We start from the raw sequence: 22484 nt of genomic DNA, 5'->3' as shown, positions 1-22484 counted from the left end.
TTTCTGACTGCCTTACTTCACTTAGCGTTATACCCTCTAGCTCCATCCATGTTGTTGCAAATAGCAAGATTTCATTATTTTCTATTGCTGAGTAATATTCCATTGTGTATACACCACATCTTCTTTATCCAGTCATCTATCAGTGGACACTTGGGCTGCTTCCATAATTTGGCTGTTGTAAATAAAGCTGCAATAAACATAGGGCGCACGTATCCCTTTGAATCAGTGTTTTTGTATTCTTTGTGTAAATACCCAGTAGAGCAATTTCTGGATGGTAGGGTAGCTCTATTTTTCACTTCTGGAGGAACCTCCAGACTGTTTTCCACGGTAGCTGCAGCAGCTTAACATTCTTCCCACCAACAGTGCACGAGGGTTCCCCTTTCTCCACATCCTCGCCAACACTCGTTGTTCCTTGTGTTTTTTATTTTAGCCATTCTGACAGGTGCGAGGTGATATCTCATTGTAGTTTTCATTTGCATTTCCCTGATGATGTGATGTTGAGCATCTTTTCACGTGTCTGTTGGCTCTCTGCATGTCTTTGGAGAAATGTCTGTTTATGTCTTCTGCCCATTTTTTAGTTGGATTATTTTGTTTGGGGCTGTTGAGTTGTCTAAGTTCTTTATAGATGTTGGATACTAAACCTTTATCAGATATGTCATTTGCAAATACCTTCTCATGTTCAGTAGGTTGTCTTTTAGTTTTGTTGATTGTTTCCTTTGCTGTGCAGAAGCTTTTCATTTTGATGTAGTCCCAATAGTTTATTTTTGCTTTTGCTGCCTTTGCCTCAGGAGACATTATCTAGAAAAATATTCCTATGGCCAGTGTCAGAGACATTACTACCTGTGCTCTCTACCGTTCCCTTTTCTGAAAAACTTTCAGTGGTTTCCCAGTAGCAGAGTTGAAACTCTGGTATGGCTGGCGTTCAGAACTTTCCATGAACTAGCTATATCCCGACTTTCTAGCCTCTTCGACAGCAGTATTAATTGCACAGTGTTCTGCATATTTTATTATCTCTCACATCTCTGGGCCTTTGATCCTGTTGTTCTCTGGGCAAAAATCCTTTCTTGCCCTGCCTTACCTTGCTCCCCATCTTCCCCCAAGCACAGGTGCATACACCGTAGTCTGGGTGGGACTGTGTTGTCCCCGTTGGTCTCCACTCAGTTTATATGCCACCTCTCCAAACCTCAAATCATAGCCAGTGTCCTTGTCTCTTGTCCTGACGGATACTGCTGTTGGTAGCATTAATTGTGACGTACCCTATACATTCTAGATGTTCGTTTACCTGGTTTCCCTGGTGCAGTTTTCTATTCCTTAGGGTAGCACCTGTCTGCGTGTTTATACCATCTCTCATCTTCCCTCAGTATTATTCCTTTGACATAGCAGGCTTTCAAATACACGGTTCTTGAGTGAGCACATCAGTTCACGGCGTACTGGCTTAACCTCTCGTCCAGTTTGGTTGGGTAATCGTGGAACATGCTGCTATTTTCCTGCCTGACACCAGAGTATTACTTCTTAAATGTACACAGTTTTAAAATGAAATGTGATCAACTAGCTAACATTTATATATAAAAATGCCCTAAGAACTGAGGTACTCTGTAATTAATGATACTACTCTTGGTAAAATCCCTCGGTCATAAGAATCTCTTTTTTTCATAGAAGATTTTGTTAAATAGCAATTATTTAAGGGAAAAAAATCATCATGGCTTTAATTTCTCAGTAGTTAATAACTTTTAGATCTTAGGAGAAAGCTAACTCAGAAAAGTGTAGCAATTTATTACTTGAGGAGAGAGTTCTGTGGCTAGAAATTAAAATGTTAATGAAATTATGTTATGAGAGAGGTGGGAGGGGGTGCCTGCCCCTTGTCTAGAGCCATTTATTTTAAAATACTTTTTCACAGTCCACCACCTCAGTTGTCTCATTTTCTACCAGAAAAATCCTTGCTTCCTTTCAGGTGTCTCTTAACTGTTTCTTTTTTCTTTTTTTCCTAATTATATTTGCATTTTGTCCCTCGTCCCTTTACTCCTGCCCACTGTCAGACCAGTGTTATTCTTCTGAGTCACTGGCTCCCAACCACTTTGATGCCCATGTTTCTTCTCGGCTTTCCATCGCCATCTCCTGATGATCTTCACTGGCCGAGGTATTCGTGGCCCTTACACCTTCAGTATGTTTGGCTTTTCCAAACTAATGGTTACCCCTCCCATTCCCTCTGAGAAACATCGCTCTAAATTATTAATTTAACAAGATTCATATGGCAAGATTATGAACAAAAGCATAGCATGGGGCATTTGAACTACAAATGGCTTGAGTTTTTGGTTGTATAAACACGTGGTGAGAAGAGCTAGTGGGACACCAACATAGCCTTTGCCTCCATATTCTTTCTTGTCATTAGTAAAGAGAGAACTTTTAGGATTACATCAGTGAGAACATAAAATAATGAAAATCAGGTTTTCTGTTTTTTGTTTACAATTTCACTTTTCCCGTAAACTTTAATATTTAGCATTTACTATGTGCCAAACACTGTTCTAAGTTACCATGTATATTAACTCATTTAATCTTTATAACAACCCTACACTGTTGGTGGTGTGTTTTCTAGTGGATAAAACTGAGACACAGCAATTAAATACCTTGTCCAGCTTACTGAGTTGTTGGAAGAGGGTATGGTATGGTGTTGGTTTTTATATTCATAAATTATAACATCTTCCTCTTGCTCATCCTCTTTTCTTTGGACCCCGTGCTGGAGTAAACTCTTCCCTGGAATTTATAGTAAAGTTTCAGAAGACCACTAAATCAGATCTCTAGAAATCGTGGTGCCTTTATAGGAAAGCATGGCCCAGTCTAGCTAGCCCAGTTCTGTTTGGTACACTGAGCAATTGGTTTGTCACTGAGAAAAAGTTTGGGTGGAATACCATATCCCTTTTCTAACCTCAAAATAGGGGTGCCCAAATATGGCAAAGCACATACATTAAGGAGAGTGATAAACCAGTCTTAGGATTATTGATATAAAAATTCTTGGGGTAATACCAGCATATATAACCCTCTCAAAATGTAGTCATGTTTCTATGTTAGACAGTCTATTAGTATAATTCACAATGTTAGTTTAAGAAGAAAGTATGATCATCTTAATATCTTACTGCCATCCACATTCCTTATTTTTTTCCTAACTCTTTCATGTAGGAGGAAGATGTATTTCTATAAATGACTTTTCAAAGGCTCTGACAGTGTGGGTGTTTATGTGTAGATGTTTATAGACACAAAGTGACATGCAGCTAACACTTCTGAGTGCCTACTGTGTGCCTGACATTGTTCCAGGTGTTGTATATGTATTAGCTCACTCGGTTTCGAAACAATCATATTCTTTTTTTTTTTCTTTTACAATTGAGAAAAGTGAGGTACCGGGAGGTGCACTTGGCCGAGGTGATGTATATGTATGTTGTATGTCTGTGTGTACGGCCGGACCGGCAATCCGTATAATGCTTAATAATAAAACCCTAGAGGCGTTCCCATCAATATTGGGAGCAACGCAAAATCTTTTGCCATTAATACAGTGTAATTAGATAAAAGTATGGAGTAAGAGATATAAAAATTGGTAAGGAAGAGGCCATCTGATGATTTTCTGTTGTTATATATACAGGAAAATCCCCAGATCCTCCATGAAGCACTGCTAGAGACATGAAGAGTCATGGAGATACCTGGTTCACTAAAGCTTTATGTGAATAAAATAGTGATTTTTTTTTTTTTGGACACCAATAGTAACAGTCAGTAGATATAATGAGAGAAGAAAAAAAAAAAACTTTCATTCACAGCAGCAAGAACAAAAGCAAAATATCTTAAGACAAGCTTAGTAAGAAATTTATGTCTCGGGCGCCTGGGTGGCTCAGTTGGTTAAGTGACTGCCTTCGGCTCAGGTCATGATCCTGGAGTCCCGGGATTGAGTCCCTCATCGGGCTCCCTGCTCAGCGGGGAGTCTGCTTCTCCCTCTCCCACTCCCCCTGCTTGTGTTCCCTCTCTCGCTGTGTCTCTCTCTGTCAAATAAATAAATAAAATCTTTAAAAAAAAAAAAGAAATTTATGTCTCATGAAGAAATCTAGAGAACTGTATTGAAAGATAGAAAAAATTTCAATAAGTTCTTTTTTACTAAGGTATAATTTACAACAATATCCTATGAATTTCAGGTGTACATCAATAGTGATACAATATGTTTATACATTACAAAATGATCCCCACGAAAAGTCTGGTTACTATCCGTCAGCATACAAAGTTAGTACGGTATTCTTGACCATATTACCCTTCTGAACATTATAGCTCTGTGGCTTATTCATTTTGTAGTTGGAAGTTTGTACCTCTTAATCCCCTTTATCTATTCCACCCCCGCAACCCTCCTGCGTCTGGTAAACAAACTATGTTTGTTTCCTGTTTGTGAGTCTGTTTCGGTTTTGTTCGTTTGTTTTTTAGATTCTGCATGAGTGAAATCATATGGTATTTGTCTTTCTCTGACTTATTTCACTTAGCATCGTACCCTCCAGGTCCATCCATGTTGTTGCAAATGGCACGATCTCATCCCTTCTTATGGCTGAGTAATATTTGTGTGTGTACCAAATTGTTCTTGATGGAACAGTTGAACAAATCAGAGTGCTTTTTAAGCAAGTATTACGGGAGCACAGCCTCCATCAAACTCCCAACAGCTTTTTGGTTAAAATCCATCAAAACAATTCTAAAGTATTTGGAAGCATGTACGTGTAAAAATTGCCAGGATAAAAATATGAAAACGAGGAGAAAACATGTAATGAAAGAAGACTTGCACATGCAGCGTTCCCAATATATTCTAAGTCTACAGTCTTAATATACGATACAGGCAGAGACCTGGAAGAAGATCAGTGGGACACAATTGGAAGTGTGGACGTAAACCCAGGCTTACAAGGCGTTAGTATAACATAGGGTCCTATCACTCTGTCCGCTCAAACTCTCCCGAAGTTTTCTATCTCAGACTATAAGCCAAGGCCTTAGTGTGACCTACGGTCTTGCTTCTCAACTTAGGATCCCGGGGCCCACAGCAGTGGCGTCAGCTGTGAGCTTGTTAGGATGCAGCATCTCGGACCCCAGCCTGGACTTCCTGAATGAGAATCTTCAAGATCTTCACGGTGCAAATGCTATGTGAGGTCTGAGAAGCATTGCCCTTCAGAGCCCACATGACCTGGCTTCTCCTGAGACTGCCCTCCTGCCTTCCATCTTATCACTGCTCCCCCTGCTCATTTGCCACCAGCGTGGCTGGCCACGTGGCTGTTCCACAGACACACTCACCTGTCAGGGCTTCATACGTAGTCCTCCCTCTTCCTGTGCACATCTCCTTTGCTTCCTCCAGGTCTCCGCACACGTCACCTCATCAGAGAAGCCTCCCCTGACCCAGAGTTTCTTTGTCGCACTCACCGTCGCCTGACACGGATGTGTCGCTCAGATTCTGTCTCCCCCCCGCCCCAGTACGCGGTGAGCTTGGTGACAGAAAGGGACTTGCTTCGTTCCTGCTGTATCCCCAGCCCCTGGCCCCTAGGAGGTGCCCGATGCTGAGTGAAACTGGTATTAAAAATTACAAGTAAGCTCTCTAAGAGTTCTGAAGAGAGGGAGAAATGACACCCAACTCTTGTTTTTCACTGTAGTTCTGTTCTATGAAGTTGCTGCAAATACTGACCCGTGGCTCCCAGAGAACGTACAGGAGTCCGTGTCTGTGAGCCTCGAGTCGACATTTTCACGGCCCGATCAACACATGACCTTGTTGTACGCGTGTTGCTGTTTAAAGACACCTTATGTCGTACTGTTGATGCATGGATGCCGAACTCCCAGCCGGCAGCGCCCCATCTCCTGCCCGCAAGGCTCACCTGGCACGCGTCTGCTCTCCGTGAGGCACCCCGCGGCCTTCTCGCACTTACCAACACTGGCCAGCATCTCAGGGCTGGGCTTGGGGGCCAGGTAAACAGCACGTGCGCCAGCAGAAAGCACAAAATGCGGAAGACGTATCGCTAGATGGTACTTTTTAGGACACGTGTTTACAGTATGAGAGCTTCGGCAAGGAGGCGAAGGCTCACTGTGTTCAGCCTCAGCTGGAATGTGTCCTCGGGCCACTCCGATGTTTCGCCTCTCTGCACAGTCCACAGGATGACTCTGAAGCAAGTATTAGTTTGGAGGTTACAAATGCATTTTTACAAGTAGGCCAATCTGCAAATACAGAATCTGCAAATAATGAGGACCAACCACACATCATTCTCTCCATAAATATTTATTGCCTTTCTGTGTGCTCTGCTCCCAGAATTACCCACCACTCAGACATTTATCAAGTCCTGGCCTTGTGCCCGGCCCTGTGCAAAACTCCAATAATCCGAAGACAAATTTAACCGTGTTCCAGGGAAGGCTTCCTGACGGAGGGGTCTTCGCTGAATCTTCGGTAATAGTGGGTAGGGTTTTAATAAGTGAAGCCGTGGAGAAAAAGGTATTTTAGAAGAAAGATCCTGTAAGTCACTGGTCTTCTTAAACTTGGGTACACATTAGACTCACTTGGCCTATGGCCAGTCCAAAAATAAACATCTCTAGGTATGAGACTCTGGCATTGGTGTATTTTAAATCTCCCCAGATGACAACCAAATAAAGCACTGCTGTAAATACTCGTGTTTGGGTAGGATGTAAGTTATGTGAAGGGAAGAGCAAATAAATCTGGAAAAGGGATTTTGACCCAGGTATGGACATGCCGTCACTGATTTAGCACATACCTGCTAAATACCTGCTGTGTGGCAGGCACTTTGCAGGGTCCTGGAGACACATCAGGAAACAAGACCCAGGCATCCCGCCTTGTTCGAGTTTACAAGCGAATGGTGTTGGCATTTGTTTAGAATTATTCACGTTCTAAATTTAACTTATGATAGTATATGGTGATTTGTATTTGGAAGGAATCTTGTCCTCAGTGCTCAGAAAGCTAAATTTCCTACTGAAATTATTACGTCGCCCTCTGATATGAACAGAACGCTATAAAGAGAAATTGTTATAAACCTCTGTGCTGATTTCACTCAGCATTGTCTAACACCACCACACATCGTATTGGCCTCTTAGTGGTTTTCCGTTTCTTGCACACCAGGACAGTTGTCTAAATCCAGTCGTGTGCAGGAATTTAAAATCACCGCTGTGAGGGCCTCTGGGAGTATTAACTGAAGCAGTTCATTTTGCCATCTTAGAAAGAATTGGTAGGTAAGGCACTCTCTTGATTATCAATGAGAATTTAGATAGAACTCCTAATTAACAAAGAACTTTGGGTTATAGTCGGTTTGTAGTTGCTTTTGTATCGCTTGCTGCGTATCATGCTTTTCTTTCCTGTTCCTTTACAGAGTACTCTCTGACACGCTCTTCTAGACAGACCTCCTGATAGAGCTTTCTTGTAATCTATCTGATGCTCTTTCTAGCCTGACTCTGCCAGTCTCTCTTTTCACAACGCTCCTGACCAAGCAGTGTTTGAATTAGTTTGCTAAGTAGACTAATTTAATGCCTAAAGAACAAGCCCCCATGCCCGACCTCGGCTTTCAGCTGGGATGCACAGCCCAGAGAGAGCATGATGGACGCAAACGAGCACACACCAGGTAGAAGGCGAGGAATGGCACAGACCGTGGGACATAAAGGTCCGCAGCATCAGGAGAGAAGAGTTAAGTTCTGACTTGGCTTCGACGATGAGGTTGGCAGTATTACCATTACTACAAGAGGCAAAGTCTCATTAAGTTGTTAGAATTCAGAGAATGTCTTGTCTGTATTTTATATAAAATTACTCACTTTTGGTCAGCTTTTCCTCAGTTTCAGTTTACTGTATTTTATTAATATGGATGATATCATGTGCTTTTTAAACCTCTTTTAGAATCATTTATGGCCTTTTTCCCTCATGAATTTTCTTTCCCTTCCTCCCTTATATATGAGCTGTTCTAGTAACCTGCTTCATTGGCATTTAGGATGTCCTTAATATTCTCTGCGCTTTTCTAAAATTCCTTGATTATTTACAAGTTTAATGAGAATTGAAGATCATCTTTCTAAAGACTTAGTTGTTTAATGAACTTTTAAAAATACTGAATGGGAAGTTAATACTGGGAAATAATTGAAGTCTTATGCTGTGGGTTATGTTACCACAAAATGACTGCAGAAAAGTTTTTCTTTTTAGAGCACTGGGAAGAAATAACTTTTTGTGGATTTATTTACTGTTTGTCTCTGAACCCTAAAGAGAATTGAGGTTTATTTGCTCTTAGTGATGTGGCACTGAAAGATCGTCAGACCCATAGAATTTTTATTTTGAGGAACATTATCTTCCCTCTTTGTTACGGAATTTTTTTCTTTATTTTTTTAACCTTTCCCTTCATATGTGTTTTAAAAGTGGTCTGATCAGAGTTAATTTATGTAAGTGTTTTTATCACTTTTTTTTCCGTAATAATTCTTTATAGCAAAATTTTTGTTGAATGTTGTTCGAGGGGGTGTTTTTCCTGCCTTAGTTCTGAACCACCTGAGAAATAGACAAAGGAGCCAGGCAGATGGACATCAAAATAGCTCTTTTCTGATGGAACTATTGCAGGATGTGACTTAAGAGCCCAGCTTAAAGAGCTTAATGATGTTGAACCCTCCAAATTAGAAAGCTTTAACCACCCAATCTCAGGCAGTGCTGGGGAGCAAGGCAGCCTGGGCAGATCCCAAAGAGAAAAGTGCAGAGGAAAGGGGCCGGGCTTTGCTTACAAAATTCCTCTTCCCAGACTCACCCACCAGATAAGTCATCCTCCAGTGGGGGGGCAGAGGCCGGAGGGCGGGTTGCACCAAGGGAGGCCACTCTAGTGGGGAAGCTGAAGCCAGAGCGGGAGACCCGCAGGAGGAGCCTCTGAGGCCAGAGAGGCTGGAGCTCCCTCAGCCCACCGCGGCTGACAGCAGCCTCCGTGGAGGGGGTTACAGGAACACTGCAAAGAGCTGAGGGCTCTTGGAGGAGCTCACCCTGTCGTAAAAGAGAAATAAAACCTGCCCGGGGGCACTTTTGTTCACATGTTAGTACCTGATTGATTTTGCTCCATTCTCTTACACTGTGGGTATAAATTGGGGTTTTTGTTGGTTCTTTTTTTTAATTCTCAAAAATAATAAAGGGTTTTGCTGAAATTTTAACCTTTCAACCTTTGGGGGACAGTTGGGGAAATTTGATAGAACAATTTTGCTTCCATGGTGTTATTGTTGGGATCGGGAGAGATTGTATATTAACGGGGGAACAAATCCATATTAAGAGAAAGGTACCAGGAAGTGGGCTTGGGTCACCCGCGATGAAGAGAATTGATTCCCAACAGCAGAGGCAAAGCCCACGTGTTCACGTTCAAATTTCAGCGGACGTACAAGGTCCTCTCATGTGGTTGAAGCTCCTGACATTAGACACACCCATTGGCACTGACGGATGTCCGTGTGCGCCCAGAACCCTGCTACACTGCCTGGTTTTCTCCTGTCCTCAGAGCCCACCGAGCTCGGCCCTCTACTGCAGTGCCCACCCAGCCCAGGGTGGGAAGTGGACCAGGGCCTGTGACTGGGGAAGCCAGCCGGGCCTTTCACCTACAGATGTTTTAATGTGCTTAACATTATCCAATACTAGCAACCAAGGTAGTCTAAATACCACAGCAGGATCTGATTAGCTTTTTCAGATCACTGCCTTTATTTGCTGTTTGCAGAAAAGCTTAATCCAGTGCTAGAGATCAGGCTTCCTGCTGAGCCCTTGGGTAGTTTTCTTTCCTTTGTGTTCACCGGTGGCTGGAATTAGTGAGAAGATACCTCCTCCTCCTCCCGAATTAAAGCTATAAAGTAGTAACTATAGTAGCAAGGGAAGAAAACCCAGGGCAAAAGAGAAGACTTGCAATTCATACTAAAGAGTTTACTTTTTATACACAAAAAAGTTTTAATATGAATTCGTAAATACTGACCTCACCGTCTCTGATCTCATCAGTGCGTTGCTTAAGTTTTATTAGGTTTTAGTTGTTGGGATCACTTTGCATTAATGTATATGTTTTATTTTTATGTTACTAAAACAAACTCAGTTTTACCAAAAGAAGTACATTTACTCACTGTCTGACTGGCCTTGACTTATATTCTTCACTCCTTTTACTCATAAAATTTCAAAAAGAAATACCACCACACCACTTAAAAAAAATAAATTTTAACTCTCTTCATTTCTATGTTCATATGTTTACCTAAGACATAAAATTTGAATTCTGGGTAATTCACCTTATAATTTGCAATAAACTGTAATATTAGATATGCTTTATCTTTAACGGGCTTCTGACATCAGACCATAGGCTTAACCAAGGCAGAAACATTCCTGCAACCCTTGGTCGAAAAAGAACAGTTTTGCTTTAGAAATTAGTGTGACATGCAAACCTAATAATAATGACATTCAGTTAAAAAATATTTTCACAGGTTTGAAATTTTCTAACATTTTGGGAATGATATACTTTCATAAAAGATTAATCTCTTTGGAGGAAAAATACAGACCAATGGTGATCTAAAGCATACTCTGTATTTTTATTTTATTTCTGGTAACAGTGATTTTTTTTTTTTTTAGGCTTTTAGTACACATAAGGAATGTTTTCTTCCGTGAGATAACTGAAAAATTTCAACTATGTAGAGTAGGCCTTCTTCCTCTTGTGTTGTAAACGGGGAAAATCTCATTTACACGTGAGTGCTCACAATTAAGTCCCCACCGGCCAGGAGTCCCAACAGATACTCCTGTTCCCCAAGTAGTCACAAGGGACCCTAATCGTGAGTATCCTCGGTATTTGTATATATGTAAAGAGAGATTGATTTAGATGGTTTGGGGTGCTTTACCCAAATCTTGTATCTTGGAAAAGCCTGGGCCCTGCGTAATTCAGCCTGTATCAGAAAGTCGTAAAAGCTGCTCTCGCCTTCGCCCTTCTCTTGGGCACTGGAATGAAGAGTGGATGCACGCCCGTGTGGGTGGGTGGGGGGCGGCGATCTTTCTCCAAAGTACGTCGTAGGACAGCTATAGATGTCTTTTTCCTTTTCCTTGAGCAGGGAGATCCCTACACAACACCTGATGGTGTTTAAATTTTGGTTGAACTTTTGTAATAATCAGAGGCCACTAGAGATGGAACTTACGCAGCCCTCAAAAGCCAGTAGTCCTTAGCATTATAAATACTGCGGTCTGGAACTTTGGACATAAATCGGGAGGTAAGCAGCTTCCTCCCCGAGGGGACCGATTTTTTTATATTCCTCAAAAAACACCACCATACTACTTCTTCGTAAAGTTAACTTGTCCCTGAGCTGAAATTTGAGTATTACATCTGAACAAATTTTATGAAAAAAATCAAATGCTTTTAACAGGTGTAATATGTTGTATATTAGAACGTAATGAAAGCCTTTATTTAATGACGAGTAACTAGAATCCATCATAAAAGAATTTTACATTGCTATTGGGCATACTATAAGGTGGCCTGTGCTGGTGGCTTAGGTTGAAGTTTAATAGTTTTGTCTAACGATGCAGTTTAGAGGACACAGTTGGACCACACTTGTTTTCTCTTCCTACGCTATGCTCTTAGTGAACTTTCTAAAACTGTAAGCTCCTAAACCTTTGTCTCTTGCGGTCTTACTTTCATTACCTCTCTCTCTCTTTTTTTTTTTTTTTTCATTTTATTGCCTTGCAACAAATTAACCCATACCTAAGAATACTTTGGATTTCCCGGTGCTTCCAGGGAAATAGTTTTACTATAGCCCTCTGTCCCATTTCACTACGGACTCATTTACTAAAGAAAAGGGATTACTGCGGTAGCGAATTGCTACTTTGACACACCTCATGTCCTTTATTTCTCAAAACCCAAAAGCCAATAGAACGGGAGGATAGCCTCAACTTTTTGGAAACGTGCGACTCTTAGGACTTGAAACTAGAACTGGCTTCTTTGTTCCGCGCATGAAAAGCAAGGAGGAAAAGCCGGGGGCTGCCCGAGCCAGGTGTTTCTTGTTGGCAGCCTGCCGCCTGATGACGGGGCTCCCACGAGCAGCTGCCGGGGGTCGGCGGGTCGGCTTTGTCCGGCCTGTTGCTGGAGCGCAGCCCTCGTTAACACGACATGCGGCCCGGGGCAGGCCCCGAGAATGACATCAACTTGCTTATCTGAGAAACCTGTGAACCTGACCCCGGGTGCTGAGGTTGGCTTGCACCGGCCCGGCCAACTCATTGTGAGCTCTCTGGCCCAGGATTGGCTGTTACTCCACTCGGTGATAGGTTAAGCAAAGACACTGCCATTTCCATCTGTTCAGCCATTCATTGTTCTGCCTGCCTGCCTGCAAGTCTGCAGCTAAAACTGGGTTAAGGAGCTACTGCTGAGGCCGCTACAGAAACCAATGTCTTTGTATTTTCCTGCTAACGTGAGTATCTGTGCTACTTCACGCCTTGCAAGTTAAACTTTGCTAAATCTTGAGAGAATTAATTTGAACTCTGTAAAAGACAGGAAACCCCTCCAGTGGAAGGCTACAAATGATTACCTGGCGCCAAAATACAAGAAAATTCTCTCTGTAGACTTATGTCTGGAGTCACATAAATAATTACAGCCTCACGAACATTTGCAAGGCGTTAGGCATGGCATGGGGTCATTTGGTACTGAAGGATGAGTTCGGACACGTCCTGATGTTTTGATAAACAATGAATTTGGGTTTTATCTTATCACATTCTTGTGTTTCTTCAAGTGTCACTGTCAGACTTAGGCACTGTGAACTGGAAGTAAGATTGGATAGGGTTTTTTTTTTTCCATTGTCTTAAAAATCCAGCTTGAGGGGAGATGGATTGATACACAGGTAGATGTTTCAGACAGCTTGTTGTAAATATGATGATTAAGCATTCATCTGCTTTGTCAGCAGTTTCGATAGTCACGTAGAGTTTCTAATTTCTCCCACCTTTTTAAAAAATTTTCCCCCTGCATTAGTTTCAAATATTAGATTGAAGGTGTCATTCCAAGAACTGCTTTCAGGAGTTCCGTAATGGGGAGAGGAGGAGGAGACAAAGACTTTCATCTATAAGTTGGGAGGGAAAGAGCGAGCATAAAGGGTTAAAAAGAGGTTTTCATTTCTACCACATGCCCTATTGTGTGAACACATGCACGAGTCTATTGAAAGTTCTCAGAAGATGGGCAGGCCACCAGTTGCTGGCCTCCTGCAGTTCCAGCAGGACATCTGTTGCCCCAGAGCATCAACCAATCTGTTCAAAGGGACATCCTTCCTTTGTTAGCCAGAGGGATGCAGACAGCCGCACTCCCGGAAATACAATGGCAATTAAATACACAGAGACTACAGCAGTAGGTATTTATTACATATTCATTATTTTATTTTCATTGTTCTCACGGTATTACCATTTGGATAACAACCAGAACCCACTTTATGGCATTGTAACTTTACATTACAAACAAACAAATTGATGTAACAACTTTGTGGTCTAATATTCCTAATTAATATGAGGCTCTTCAGAAATAAAAAAAAAATTTTTCCCCGACTGGATTTGAGGTGAAGGATTATCCAAGTCATCTAATGAGAACTTTCAGAGATCTCACCAAATGGGGGAATTTGTATATCTACAACAAATTTCTAGTAGATAACCATATCCTAAGCCTGCCTTCAGCTAATACAAAGTTTCTTTTTGACAATTAAAATAATCAGTTACACTTCATCATCTACAAAATTAGCATGAGAATTTGGGTCTTTTTCAACAAATATTATTTGACTTTTTAACTTCTTAGGCCTTTAGCCAGAAAAAATCATTTTAGTTTCCAGTACAGTATCTGGAGGGAATCTTTAGTTTTGTTAAGTGTAGAAATCTGTGTTCAGACCATTATATTTTTGCCCAGTGCTTTCTGTGTTCATGAATATAGTGTGTAAAGGCCAATTACAATGGATTCCTGATAGAAAGCTTAAAAGTTAAGCCATATTTTTTGCAGTTTGATAGTTTTTTTGATAACTATGGGAGTATAAACACTGACCTGTTTTGTGTGTGAAATTTTGTCTATGCTGCTGCTTCATGAAATGAGGAAAATTATCCTTATTAGTTAATAGTTGATTAATTTAAAGATGACTTACATACATTTGCATTTGAGTAAATGCAAAACTTAAAAGTCTAATAAATGATTTAGAAGTTAGGGAGAAAAGTATTTTCTACCTTACCTGTAATAATAAATCGGTGATGTTATTGGAGTCTGCTATCTTTTTCAACATTATATTGATCATTTTTAAGGCACTGAGCAAAAATAAAGATCCTGTACTATTACTTGTCCTAGGATTTCTTATAACAATTCCTTGTAAGTTTTACACATGACATTACTTTAACAAGTACTGCAGCCTATGAAAATACTTTTTTTCAGCTCTTAAATCTTAAGACTGGCATTTAATTTTTTATTGAGTGATTTCAAGATATTGTGGGGGAAAAAAATTTAAGTGTCATGTTAAGTCAGGGCAATCTTTTACTAATTTCAAGTGGGTAAGGAAGTACTTCAGATTAGTTTTAAAAACCAAATGTTTCCCATCTGGTTACTACAAGTAAGGTTATTTCAGATTTGGATTATGTAACAGAGAAGATCTAGGCCTGGTGACTGAACTCCTTTGCCTGTATTTGTACTATTTCATATTTAGTCTGTTGATGGGTAGGAGCCGAAAATAATTGTTTAACTGCTTGTTGAGGACAAGATGACATTGGGTAACTTCCTCTCAAGTAACCAGTGAAGTATGGAACATGAAGAGAGGCCTGTCAGTGTGGGGAAAGAGTTCAACCAGAGTATCTTAGAAGAAAAAATATTGTGCCTAACCAAATTAGATGTTAATTTTTTTTAAAGTAGGGCAGATCAGTATTAAAAATCATGTTAGCCCAATTATTGTAAACTTTTTACTTACATAGTATCTATAATTAGATGAATTGTAAATTACAAGTTAAAGGTGTGTGGTATTCACTAAATATATTCATGTATATATTTCTCTGGTTTAATATTATAAAAAGCAAATGTTGATAATCTAATTTTTCCTCCCTATTTTATCATTATAGCTATATAATAAAATTATATAGGAGAGCCGATTTACATAGTACCGTGAACACTTTTTTTATATGAGACTGAAGTGATACAGAAAGATTTAGATACTTGCTTAGGGTGGGTAATTTTTAGTTTAAAAACTTTATAGTATTTGGTTTTGTTTCTTTGAAAACTGTGAAAATTAAGAATAATTTCCCTTATTCTCTAAACATAACATTTCATTTCCATGTTCCCCAGTGGCTGTGTTTTCATGCAGTGTTCATCTTGTTTGAAACAGTCCGAAAGGAAAACACTTCAGCCCGATATTAAAATAATATTTCCTAGTTGAAGTCAGGGATTTGGTCAGTGAGTCATTATCTTGAAGAATTATCTCACAACAGCACTTCTGCAAAACCCAAACTTTTCAGGGGAGATCAGAAATGTTGCCCATTAAATACACTTCCTGCAGTCGGAGCAGATTGTGGGGTTTACGGAACAATGATGTCGGAGCTTCCAGATTGGTTTGGCAGCTGCATTGTTCTCGGAGGGTAAACCAGACGCACTTAAGTCCCAGTCTCTTTTATAGGCTTTTGTTCATACCAAATTATTCTTTCACTGTGCTAGCATTCATGATGGCGTGTTAAAAGAGTGCAGCTTAGCAACCAGCTTCTGGTTGCCAGGCAGCCCAGCTTCCAATAGGTTTTCCTTGTTCAAGATACTTTTGGTGGGAGCTCTGCGAAGGCCACAGTGCAGATTTTTCTTTTAACTGTATCCCTTCATTAGGATTCTGTTGTGATTTGTTACTTGCATTATGGTGTCAGTATATTACAGTAGTTAATAAATCACAAAGTGTAAAGATTTGCTTTCAAAATCCCTGCCTTTAATTCTAAATAATTGGGCTCATGCATATCCGTATTAATAGAAAAAAAAAATTGAAATGGATACAGCTCCCTAATGGAGCATCTGCTAAGGAGTATTTCTTTTTATCAGTTGAGCAGTTCTGGAGCCAGGAGAGCTTGATGTTGCTTTAAAACTAATAAACGAACGCTACATTAAGAGAACAGTGTTATCTGTCTTCTCAAGGGATAAAACCTGAAGAAACTCCTGTAGAATGTGTAGGAGTTCTACACTGACGAAATTTTAAATGTGGTGTTATCAAGCTAAAGATTCCATGTTCTAGTCTTTAGTATTTACCATGCTGAATATAATTTATTTCATTATAGAAATACTCCCCTCTCTAATAAGTTCACCAAGGATGCATTCAAATGTGTGACTTCTTAGAAAAACACTTAGCATTTTCTCTTAACATTTATATAATAGCTCCTTTCTAGTGTAAATAAGATGTTGAAGAGCTTTAGAATAAAATGTTTTTGCAATTTTCTTTTTTAGATGATTTAAAGAGGTGTTTTATGACTAGTCTCAAATCCAGCCACCACCGCCTGACTAATGTTACCCCTGGATAGAACACCAGAGTCGCCTTAATAAGTAAGCCACTGGTGTGAATATAGTCCTTATGCTAAAGCACAAGAGCAGAAAATTTTATTCTGTTAACCTGTTCCTGGTATAGAAAGAATAATGAATACCCAGTAGACTTTAAGGAAAATTAGCAAAACAGCAAAAGTGTTTTAAACAGTGAAAGTATTCCTTGGGGCGGGGGGAAGCAAAGTGTGAGAAAAGATGACTTTTTAACCAAATGCAGATAATGGGTAACTAATTATCTGATGTGATACAGAAGTATTTTCTTACGTTAAATTCAGGAAATTAAGGTAACACGTATTCAACGTACTTTATTTGCTGTTAATTTTCTGTGAACTGTACCATTTCTCTGCTTTCTATAAATGTACAGAGAATAAAAGCACTTTTTCCGCCTGGAATGAAATAGATGGTAGTGTCCCTGACACTTAGTAAGGGTAACATAACATTAAAATTTGTCTTCTGTTACTGTGCTCTGTATCCACAACATGAAGATTGTTAGGGCAAAACTATGCATCTCCTCAATGGAATATAATTCACTTTGTGATTATTTAGTTCTTTGTTGGCTGTTGTAGAACTGTGCTCTTTTAGCACTCCACCTAAATTATATCTGGAATGTCTTTAGATTGTTGTTAAGCTTGATCCAAATTAATGTCAGTTTTCCAATTATAGTAAGTTAACGTTTGCCTTTCTTTCCATATGGCTTTCCCTTCAAAATAATCTTTACAAATGTTTATGAATTCTTTTAGAGAAAATGTATGTAACCTATCACAGTTTATCTAGAACATGCTTTTTGGTAATAACGTAGGTGTCAGTCTGGAAACATTGGCCTTTCTGACAGTGGAAAGATCTCTTCCATGAAAGGGTGAGAAGCCTCATGATAGAATGGGGAAAGCACGGCTTTGGGAGTCATGCAAAACTGGGTTAAAAAAAAAAAAAATCCAGTTCCACTAGTTATTTTCTTTGTTGCCTCGGAAAAATTGCATGGCATTCTACTTCCTAACTTCTTCATCTGAAAAACAGGGCATGATCCTATCTGGGGCAAAGGTGTTAACGAGGGCTGAGAAGATGTAGAGGAACCACAAAGTTGAATATTCGGTGGTCGGGCGATATTCTTTCACCTTCTTTACTGGAACAGGAATGAACCAGTAAATACAAAATTCTAAATGTTTTACGCTTTTTTTCCTCTAGGAATACGGGGTGCTTTGCATTCAGGAATACAGAAAAAATAGCAAAGTGGAGTCAAGTACACGAAACAGCTTCATGGGCTTGAAGGATCATCTGGGGCACGACCTGGGCCACCTTTATGTGGAGAGTACTGACCCCCACTTAAGTACACCTGTACCTTGGTCAATGGTAGAGAAGCCAACGATGGATAAAGTCAGTTCCGGGAGGGAAGAAAAAGAGGTGTCTGAAGAGAACACGAGTTCGGGCGACTCGGAAGAAAGCACACATTCTGACAATGAGCCCGAACACCTGAGAGGCGTTTCCGTAGAGCCATGCTTACTAACCAAGACTCACAGACAACTGTGTAGGTCTCCCCGCTTAGAGCCCCACAGACTCAAACGCAGCGACATTCTGCAGGACTTTAAACCCGAGGAGTCCCAGACGGCGTCCAAGGAAGCGAAGAAGCCCCCTGATGTGGTGCGAGAATACCAAACAAAACTGGAGTTCGCGCTGAAGTTAGGCTACTCGGAAGAACAGGTTCAGCTCGTGCTTAATAAGCTCGGTACCGACGCTCTGATCAACGACATCCTGGGGGAGCTCGTCAAGCTCGGGAATAAGAGCGAGGCCGAGCAGACGGCGAGTCCCACTGCCAGCGTCCCGCGGGACTCGTCGTCCCTGGAGTCTCAGCGGTCTGAGTCCCCGACGCAGGAGAGCGCCGCGGACGAGGGCGAGAATCTGAGGCCGGTGGTCATCGACGGGAGCAATGTGGCAATGAGGTGAGTGCGGCGAGCGTCGCTCCTCCTTGGGGTCCCGGGAGGGCCCTCCTCGAGTCGCGGCCGCTTCTCTTCTGACAGTCGGGAAGGTCAAGATGACCCCGCGTCCCAGCATTGGCTTACGGGTTTCTGATGATGTCTCTCTTAGTTTTCTTTCAATCTGCCCCCAGGGCGGTCGGCCATTCTCGGCCCATTTGTCCTTAAGAAGAGACCCTCTTTCTCCAGACCAGCCTCTTTTTGTCCCCTCCTCTGGCTCAATTACTGTGGCATAAACATTAGCGCACGTTCCTGGGGGAGTGTTAACCGCTGGTTTTAAATGAAGAACTTGAGCAGGATGATACTCAACAATTTTGGAATCTAGTCAGATAAATAAATAGTCTATTTCTGTGTCAAGTCAAATAACCACAGGGAAAATCGCCAGTTCTTTTAGAGAAATATTTTTATTGCTTTGGGAACAAATCAAAGTTAGAGTTTCAGATTCCTTTTGTTTCACTTAAGAAATGTAAATTCAGAAATAACTCCTCAGGAACTGGGGATAAAAAAAAAAAAAAGCAAAACTCCTAATGAAATTCTTTTTACGAATTTTGATAACAACATTTTAAGTGCCTCTAAATGCAATTAGTATAAAGTTAATGACCCACAATGTTCAGAGCACTGTGGGGGATATAAATATATGTAAAGGTGTCAATTCTTCCAGAGAGCTTAGAATTTCATACATTGTTTCTTAGTGATCTGAGGATATCTACCACAGGTATCATCATGGGAAGCCTCCTATCATCTGGGGAAGCATCTAGAGCAGTGCTGTTCAACAGAAATATGATGTAGGCACATGCATCATTTTAAATTTTCTGGTACCTACATTAAAAAATTAAACAGGTAAGATTGATATGAATGACATATTCTATTTAGACTCATAGAGCCAAAATATCATTTCAACATGTAATCGATAATGCGATATTTTGCATTATTCTTTTGATATTAAGTCTTAAAATTGGATATCTTACTTACAGCACATCTCCATTCAGACGAGCCACACTTCCAGTGTCCAGTAACCACCTGTAGCTAGTGGCCACCATACAGGACAGTGCAGTTCTAGAGACCTGCCAACTCCACACACAGACTTACCGAGTCCAGGTCAAGGGGTAGCTCCTGCATCACCTTTTGTTACAAGTACCCCAGCTAATAAGAATATGTACTAAAACTTGAGAGCCACTGGTTTTTAGCAGATGAGAGTAAGGACTTGTACCCGGGGTATGAGAAGGACCAACTTATAATCCTCAAAATAACCTTTTCAGGTGGAAACAGTATTATCTTTCTTTCATTTATACACATATGAGACTTGCAGGGTATTAATTGCTTACCCAAGGTAAAGCATAATTCAAACCCAAGCACGTCTGACTTCGAAGTCTGTACACTTTTTATCAGATAATGAGAGATAGAAACAAGTTGATAGAGGTTCAAGCCAGGCCTTTTGAGGCCTTGAGTGACAAGCTAGAGAATTTAAACTTGACCCTGATCCAAAGGTAACTGAAGACTTTCGAGGAGAGGATGTAAGAGTAGAGTTGTGCCTTAGACTGATAACCTGGCAGTGACACTTAAAGTGGATCATAGGAGGTAGGAGATCAGTTTGGATGCATGCAATTCTTTCTGATGGAGTGAAGAGGGCCTCGAGTGTCCTAGAGGTACGAAGCGTATGTATGGCCTCAGGAAGTCTTTCAGTAAAATAACCTCTCTCTTGTTCAGTCTTTCCCAAACTTAGCCACAGAATGATTTTTTTTCCCCTTGTAATCCAGAACTAGTGAACAATTACCTCAGCAGAGTGATAACTTGTAAGGCCAAATCATCATGAAATCTCCAGGAGAGAGAGTAATGGGGGAAGGTAATAGGATCTGGAGGAACAGCTATACCTGTAGGCAGAGATCAGAATCACCAGGGGGAGTGTTAAAAAAATACACCTTCTCTCTACGCTCGGAGAATCTGAATCAGTGGGGCTATGGTAGAGCCCAAACGATAATCTGTTTCTTAAGTGCCAAGGTAGTTTGATGCATAGCCAGTGCCAGAAATCATTCAGCATGAAATGCGGATATTTACAGGTCGGGAGGGGAAAGAATAGTGTGAAAAACACGAGGGTTAGAAAAAAGTCTAGTGCTAGGGCGCCTGGGTGGCTCAGTTGGTTAAGCGACTGCCTTCGGCTCAGGTCATGATCCTGGAGTCCCAGGATCGAGTCCCGCATCGGGCTCCCTGCTCGGCAGGGAGTCTGCTTCTCCCTCTGACCTTCCTCCTTCTCATGCTGTCTGTCTCTCATTCTCTCTCTCTCTCAAATAAATAAATAAAATCTTTAAAAAAAAAAAAAAAGTCTAGTGCTAGAAAAACCAAGGACCTACAAATGCCATCAGGACTGGAAGAAGAGAAGGCTTTAAGGAGAGAATATCCTGTGTGCAGTACTGGAAAAAGATCAGAGGACATGACAGCCAGGAAGTCACTGTCTTCAGGAATGCCATATGGCCTGAAAGGTAGAAGCCCAGTTACAGGGATGTCCAGGAATGCAGGAAGAGGGGCGCCTGGCTGGCTCAGTTGGAGGAGTGTGTAACTCTTGATCTCAGGGTTGTGAGTTCAAGCCTCACACTGGGCATGGAGCCTACTTAAAAAAAAAGAAGAAAAGAAAAGAAAGAAATAGAGCTAGACCGGTATTCTAGAAAGTTGACAGAGGAAGGGAAGAAAGAGGAGGAAGAAGTGTTGGGGGAGGGAGGATTTTGTTTAATTTGGGGTTTAAGAATGAGCCTGTCTACGCCAAGGGGACAGGGAAAGCGTGTCCACAGGAGAGGGAAGAGGAAGGCAGTAACCGTGGGACAGTTGAACTTTGGAAGCCGAGTTCTGAAGGGGGTACCACGAAAGGCACCAGTGGAGTATTTGGCGTTGGAGGTAAATGCACCTTTAGACAAGCACAAACAGACCTTGGAAGGGGAAAAGGGCATGAGATTTCTAAAACTCGGAGCCCACAGAAATGAATTTCTAAGATGGATGTCATTTAGATAAATGATGTCACAGTAGGATCAGCCTCACCTCCACTCCCATGACTAACACCTAGTTCCCAATGGAAGTGAAGATTTCCACTGGAAATCATTGAAAATTTACGTCAGACTCTAAACTCTACTTACCACACATGGTGAAAATCAGGCACGGGAAACCTGTGCTACAAAAATAGATGGCATCAGGAAGGCAAGCGAACAGTCTATTCTTAAGTAATTAGGAAAACAAACTTCTGCCCCCACACTCCTGTGGCGCCACCCCGTTTCCCCTGCTGGACCGGTGGGACAGCGCAGAGCCTGTTCTTCTCGCCATCATATATTTTAATCTGACACTTAAACTGAAGTGCTCCAGGCATTTCAGGACAGAACAAGTTGACAGGAAATTTTTATTCTAGCAGCATTATACTGTCAGTCACAATAAAATGTTGTACCACGTCCATAACTCTGAAAGTGCCAGAGCTCATGAAAATTCATAGTAAACTTTTATATCCTGCCATGTATAAGATCTACATAGAGTAGGGGGAAAAAGTCATTTAAAAATACCTATCTACTTCAGATTCAAAATCTTAATTTAACAAAAAATGCAGACGGATTTCACCCATTTCATGTCTCATAAAATAGAACATGCTTTTACTTTTAAAATTAATTGCCCACTCATGCTAAGTTAGGCAAACCTATTATATAATAAATTTGTACACATCACGTTTAAAATAGCAAGTAAATATGGGGGTGAGTTAAGAATAGAATACTATTTTATTTTCTTTCTCATCTCTCAGGCAGAAGTAGTCCATATATAAGATGAATATATTTTTAGTTTCATTTAAATGCCAGCTATAGAACTGATAGAAAATGATTCTTTAGACAGAAATTAAAAGTAGGAAGTCAGGGGCATTTTTATTAAAATTACCAAAGTAGACTTTTAAAAAAAAATGAGTTCTCTATGTACCTACCACCTTTGTGATTCTAAGTAAGTTGTTAAAACTCTCCAGCCTTCCTTTTCAGATTGTAAAAAGGGG

The 22484-nt window shown here is 40.8% G+C and overlaps 1 protein-coding gene across 5 annotated transcripts in view; it reads left to right on the top strand.

Annotated features, from left to right (window-relative positions):
• Positions 1–22484, top strand: part of ZC3H12C (zinc finger CCCH-type containing 12C) — a 74188-nt gene that overhangs the window by 15912 nt on the left and 35792 nt on the right. For 3 of the 5 annotated variants that reach the window (XM_045895092.3, XM_054512316.2, XM_064577486.1), the window contains exon 2: positions 17691–18442. In XM_045895092.3, the coding sequence (XP_045751048.1) occupies positions 17691–18442 (752 nt within the window). Of the gene's footprint in view, positions 1–16415; positions 16512–17690; positions 18443–22484 lie in introns of all 5 variants that reach the window. The other 2 variants (XM_054512317.2, XM_064577485.1) reach the window with 1 other exon arrangement.

This window comes from Mirounga angustirostris, unplaced genomic scaffold (assembly GCF_029215605.1).
Source record: "Mirounga angustirostris isolate CCGP_5_RB_7025 unplaced genomic scaffold, mMirAng1.0.hap1 SCAF_13, whole genome shotgun sequence".
NCBI classification, from domain to species: domain Eukaryota; kingdom Metazoa; phylum Chordata; class Mammalia; order Carnivora; family Phocidae; genus Mirounga; species Mirounga angustirostris.
The sequence above is the reverse complement of the archived record's forward strand: the minus strand, read 5'-3'. Positions and strand labels throughout refer to the sequence as shown.